This window comes from Hypomesus transpacificus, chromosome 8 (genome assembly GCF_021917145.1).
Source record: "Hypomesus transpacificus isolate Combined female chromosome 8, fHypTra1, whole genome shotgun sequence".
Classification (NCBI taxonomy): domain Eukaryota; kingdom Metazoa; phylum Chordata; class Actinopteri; order Osmeriformes; family Osmeridae; genus Hypomesus; species Hypomesus transpacificus.
The window spans coordinates 12,397,947-12,404,207 of NC_061067.1; the positions used below are offsets into that span (position 1 = coordinate 12,397,947).

A 6,261-nucleotide genomic window follows, 5' to 3' on the forward strand; every position below is an offset into this window, starting at 1 on the left:
CCTTCAGCTTTTCAGCCTTGGGTCTTATGCTTTGCTGATGTGCACCTAAACAAATAATAAAGAGGTGATAAGAAATTCGACTCGTATCTTAATTTTTTAGGCAAGCCTTTTACATTTTCTATTATGTCAGGATTACAGATTTTTTAACTTTAATATGACATGTATATTTCAGGGATTTTGCCTTATTTCAAGAATTGTGTAGAGAAGTATATGCTAAATTTAAGCATATTATACTACACATTGAGAAAAAACTACTTACATTGTATTGTATCAAGAAAATAAAACCTAGTGTGTAGCTTTATGACAAGATTATGACACTAGTATTTTCTTAATTTAAGAACATTTTCCAACATATTGAGAAAAGAAAGCTTATATATTTTAATCGTATTAAGGTAAACGCACTCGTTATTAGTGAGAACACACTAGTTTTAAGGTATCTGTAGGTTTGTTGAGGTTAGATATTTTTTCTTGTTTTAAAAAATCTTGGCAAGTCAAATTTTCTTGTTCTGTTGGCAGATAATTTAGCTTATTTTAAGTAATATTCACTTAAATTTGGTACTTTTTTTCTTGTTTTTTTGAGCCCGCTTTTTGCAATGTAGTGTGTCTCGCGTACAGCGTTGCAGTGAGCTACACTGGTTTGAAACCACAGGTAATTATAATTTAACCAACAAATCGTTTACTTATATCTAATGTCATAATAAATCCAGCAGCTTTGCTGCTTGGCCCCTAATAAAACTAACAATAACAATAGGTGCCTCGCAGCTTCGCTGCTTGGCCACCAATAATAATACTAATAATACGTAGAAACCCTCTACGTGGCTTCACAGCGTCTCTGCTTGGCCACCAAAAACATATGGCAAGGTTATTTTATGTTGATACATGTTGAGATGACATGAGACGGGTTCCTTGAACCGTGTTAGGTGTCATGTTTGGTCCAGCACACCCAGGTGTTACCAATCATGACATAAAATGTTCTCCCTGTTCCAGCCAGGTGGGATGTGACTGGGCCAGAAAACCATCCGTTCAGGGGATCACATCCAGGCATATCCCAGGACAAAATGTACAGTCTCAAGACTTGAGACTTCATTTGAAAATGTTGAAGGATACAAATGAAATAGATAAACCACAAATATCATAAGTAATAAGTATTTAGTATGAATGTCAGTAACAAAAATAGCAACACAAAATAACATAATAAAAAAATATTTTGACACAGGTTTATGACGGAATATAAAACAAAGCAGTTCTCTGGAAAAATCTTCTATAAAACATTTAAAAAGGCAACATCAGAACAGTTCATATGAGGTTTATCACAATACGAAAGTCCCTTCATCCAGTCAGACAACAGCCCCTGCTGAGTTTGGCACACTGACTGTTACAGTTGGGGCAGTCAGGATAGACAGAGGTGAGAGGTGGGGCAGATAGGAGAGACAGAGGTGAGAGAGGTGGGGCAGTCAGGAGAGACAGTTGGGGCAGCGAACACTCCTGCTCCCGTAGTCGACACACTCTGGCCCGATGCACTGACAGCAGGCGTTATGGAACCAACGGTACTTGGAGCCGCCCATGGCCTCACAGTACTGCTTACACTCGCGGATGGATACACACTCGTCGAAGTACACCACTGTGCACATGTTGCCTACAAGGGAAAAATACAGTACCAGGTCAGGAACTACACACATAACACTACACAAAAGAAAATAGACTGAGCGTAAGCTCGTTTGGCTCTCAGGGAGTATACAAACACCTGTATTTATGCACACACACATATACACACTTGTATAAATGTATACACTCAGACACATACACACAGCGGCAGTCCCAGAGATCCCACGGCCAGTTTGGGTACCGTCCCTTTAAGACAATCAGTGACCTGGTCCACTAAAGGTAAGCCGACATGGCTAAGAGGAGGGAATGGACAGCCTCAGTTCAGCTGTGACACAAGTGTCACCAGCTGATCACGTAGGCTAAAAGCTGACCCGGGGTGGAGTAAGGTTCCCTTGAAGTCCCTCTAGTTTTGTTTTTATTTGTAAATTAAAACGCACGTAAGTGCTTTAATGCTCTGTTTGGTCGTCAGTCTCCTGAGTTGTGGCCTGGGTCTCTCTGTAGCTTGCCACAACTCCTGCACGGACACGTATCTTCACACTTTCACGTGAATGTGTATATACACACACAATCCTACACGTATGTACACACCAGTGGCAGCTGCTGGTCTTTCAAATAGGGGAAGCTCATTTTCGGCCTACATCATAAACATTTTTCCATGTATTTTGCTAGTTCACTGGCTAGTTCACCCCTACGACACTAGCCTAGCCTACTGTATGAATGAATGAATGAATGAACGATCTAACGAAACACTATTAAACTCAAAGGAAATGTGGGAATTAGGTTAAATTGAAACAAGGAATGTGGTGTATAATGTATGATACTAAGGTCCATTTCGCCAAGCAAATACTAAGAAATAGGTTTCAGCAGTTGGCCTTTCCACAACACTTGCAAAAATCCGCGATTGGACTGAGCTCGAATAGCTTCGGTGACTTTTTATGGTACAAAATCGCTGTCAATCAAAAGGAGATGCAGTCTTTCGACAGATCCTTCAATCATCATGCGGAAGCCCAGCATCCAGGCCAGCCCACTCCTCCATTTACCCACAGAGACGCTGAGCGCCCAGTGCGGGACATGATCGCAGCATTTATCCAATGACCGTATAGTTTCGAAGCACTGAAAAAAACTGTTCAAAGCAGCCACATTGAAGTCCATGGAAGCTGAGCTTCAACAGGGAAATGCAGTGTGGCGCTACGGGAATGTATGAGAAGGAAATCAGTCAGTCAACCTGCTAATACAGTGCCCTCCAAAAGTATTGGAACAGTGAGGCCAATTCCTTTATTTTTGCTGTAGACTGAAAACATTTGGGCTTGACATCAAACGATGAATGTGAAACCAGAGATCAACGTTTCAGCTTTTATTTCCAGGTATTTACATCAGGATCTGATGCACAAATTAGAAAATATCACCTTTTTGTTCGAACCCACCCATTTGTCACGTGAGCAAAAGTATTGGAACATATGACTGACAGGTGTGTTTTGTTGCCCAGGTGTGTCCTATTACATACATTATTCAATCAATAAATACCACTGAATGTCTACACTCAGGTTCAGATTGGGTAAGATAGGTTTTGTCTATGCAGACTGTATTCAGAGGTGAAAACAACATGAAAACCGGAGCGCTGTCTTTGGGTGAAAAACAAGCAATTGTGAGTCTTAGAGAAGATGGAAAATCAATCAGAGCCATTGCAGAAACATTGGCCATAGCCAGTACAACCATTTGGAATGTCCTGAAAAAGAAGAAAACTACTGGTGTACTAAGTAACAGACGTCGAACAGGTAGACCAAGGAAAACATCAGCAGTTGATGACAGAAACATTGTGAGAGCTGTAAAGAAAGACCCTAAAACAACTGTTAGTGAGATCAGCAACAACCTCCAGATGGCAGGAGTGAAGGTATCACTATCTACTGTTCGCAGAAGACTTCATGAACAAAAGTACAAGGGCTACACCAGAAGATGCAAACCACTCATTAGCAAGAAGAATAGGAAGGCCAGGCTGGAATTTGCCAAAAAGTACAGAGATGAACCTCAAAAATTCTGGGACAAAGTTTTATGGACTGATGAGACAAAGATTAACTTTTACCAAAGTGATGGAAAGGCTAAAGTTTGGAGAAAGAAAGGAACTGCTCATGATCCCAAACACACAAGCTCATCTGTGAAACACGGTGGAGGTAATGTCATGGCTTGGGCTTGCATGGCTTCTTCTAGGACGGGCTCATTAATCTTCATTGAGGATGTAACACATGATGGCAGCAGCAAAATGAACTCGGAAGTCTACAGAAACATTTTGTCTGCCAATTTAAGGAAAGATGCAACCAAACTGATTGGCAGAGCCTTCATCATGCAGCAAGATAACGACCCAAAACACACTGCCAAAACAACAAAGGAGTTCATCAGGGGCAAGAAATGGAAGGTATTAGACTGGCCAAGTCAATCTCCAGACTTAAACCCTATAGAGCATGCATTTTACCTGCTTAAGAGGAGACTGAAGGGAGGAACCCCACAAAACAAACAACAACTGAAAGAGGCTGCAGTGAAAGCCTGGGAAAGCATCAAAAAGGAAGAATGCAAAAGTTTGGTGACGTCAATGGGTCACAGACTTGCTGCAGTTATTGAAAGCAAAGGATTTGCAACTAAATATTAAGTCTTATTCACTTAAATATGTTTTAAGTATATCTGTTCCAATACTTTTGCTCACATGACAAATGGGTGGATTCAAACAAAATGTGATATTTTCTTAGTTGTGCATCAGATCCTGATGTAAATACCTGGAAATAAAAGCTGAAACGTTGATCTCTGGTCTCACGTTCATTATTTGATGTCAAGCCCAAATGTTTTCAGTCTACAGCAAAAATAAAGGAATTCGCCTCACTGTTCCAATACTTTTGGAGGGCACTGTATATGTAGCTGATTCTGAACGAACTCGCCTTAGATATGAAAGTGTTCTAACACATTCAGAATGTGAACACAATAGTAAATATTTGACCGTGAATTTTTCGAAAGGGGAAGCTGAACTTTCCTTGCAGTCTTAAGAAATCGCCACTGGTACACACACATTATCTTGCGTGTGCGAGGGACAACTGGAAGGCATGAAGTACATTCCACTCCTTGCTTTTGTCATAGCCACTTACCATGGGTGTTGTCATAACTGGCATGGATACTGTTGCCAGGCAGTGACACATTGTTGTGCTGATCGTCCATGGTTTCCAGGAAGGACACCAGGTTTTCGTGGTAAGCTAGTTCCTCCGACACAGGGAAGGTTACCACCATCATGTTGATAGGTGCTTCACCCTCAGTGAGAGCACGGAAGAGCGATGGGATTGGTCGATACAGCTCCTCTACCGTGCTCTTAGAAGTGGGGGGGGTGTCGCTGTAGTTCTTAGGGTTACACATGCCTGGGGAGGGGGAGGTACTCCAGTTTAAAAGGTGATGGATTCCCTGCGCGCTCTGATTGGCTAGCAGGAAGCATGTGACTCACCTACGCAGTCGCAGCACTCCTCCCAGAGGTGGCCCAGACACAGCATGCACTCCTTACAGCAGGAGCAGTTCCCTTCTAATGGCCTGCACTGGCACAGCTCCTGCACAAACGCACACCTTTATTTTCTGGAGGAATTCCCAAGGAGCGTGTGTTTGTGTGTGACCCCAAGATGCCTGGTTCCTCCACAGTAAGTTTAAAGGTGAAATTCCAGATATGCAGGGAGGCAGATAAATCTGATCTGACCAACCATAGAGCCCTTGGAGACAGAATAGAGCTCTACCCCCTAACTAACAGACATCTGATAGACACGCACAGGTGAACCTGGATAATAGATACACACAGGAGTACCTAGATGATAGACACACACAGGTGTACCTGGATAAGACACTTGCTGACATCGCTGGCACAAAGAGCTTTGTTGCAGCAGGAGGTCTGGGACAGTCCTGTTAAGAAAAGGAGGAGCGGGAGGCAGATATGCAAGGACATATCCACACTCAGATGTGACCTGGATAACAACAACAAGGCCAGTTTAACATCGCATAATAACAAATACTTTAACAAGAACTTGGTATACTGCACACCATCAGTCTATCTGCTCTGTTTGTTAAATCACTCAACAGCTTCAACCCTGAGTTTGTTCCCTGAATCCACATTCCCCGTCTACACACTGATTTCCCTCCATCCTTCAATTCTATCAAGATTCACTAATAGGTTTCACATGCCAGTGTGCTAGCGGGCGAGGCATAGCCTTCCTGAGGTAGCTATAGCTAGCTCTACCAGAGAATGTCTATCTTAAACCGGCTCTGGCTCTACCTAACAGGGATGCAAACTGAGCTCGTCAGCGAGGGTTTGTTGCGCCGACTGTCTAAGCTAGCAGTCATTTAAAGTCGGGTGCCAGCTCGAATGGTTCAATTTGATAATCTTGAAGGATATTTAAGGGAATTCGAGGTTCAACTTCGCTCAAAACAGTCGTTTTTTCTCGTTATATATAAACACACATTTAGTAGGTATCTGTTCTATTAGTTTCATATGCAATGTAAAATGTGTATGACTCACCGTGTCCACATGGAGCGAGCGCTGTCCCCGGCAATATTACTGTCTTCGTTGTTTTCCAGAGTTCAGTAAAGTACGGTGGCCCTGAAATGCAAATCACACACCCTAATATGAGTACATCCCCCAAA

General features: G+C 42.4%; 1 protein-coding gene across 1 annotated transcript; it reads right to left on the reverse strand.

Moving 5' to 3' along the window:
* Nucleotides 1-1,130: 1,130 nt before the first annotated feature.
* Nucleotides 1,131-6,261, reverse strand: LOC124470111 (twisted gastrulation protein homolog 1-A-like). The gene is made up of 5 exons (XM_047023849.1): nucleotides 6,137-6,261; nucleotides 5,456-5,585; nucleotides 5,081-5,180; nucleotides 4,734-4,997; nucleotides 1,131-1,636 (listed from the first exon to the last, which is right to left on the reverse strand). The coding sequence occupies exons 1-5, from the start codon at nucleotides 6,145-6,147 to the stop codon at nucleotides 1,455-1,457; spliced, it is 687 nt and encodes a 228-aa protein (XP_046879805.1). The 5' UTR covers nucleotides 6,148-6,261; the 3' UTR covers nucleotides 1,131-1,454.

Coding starts and splice junctions, on each gene's coding strand:
- LOC124470111 (XM_047023849.1), bottom strand. Junction 5,181..5,455: donor TCAGCAAGTGTCTTATCCAG/GTACACCTGTGT, acceptor GCGTTTGTGCAG/GAGCTGTGCCAGTGCAGGCC. Junction 1,637..4,733: donor CAGTTATGACAACACCCATG/GTAAGTGGCTAT, acceptor TTTCCCTTGTAG/GCAACATGTGCACAGTGGTG.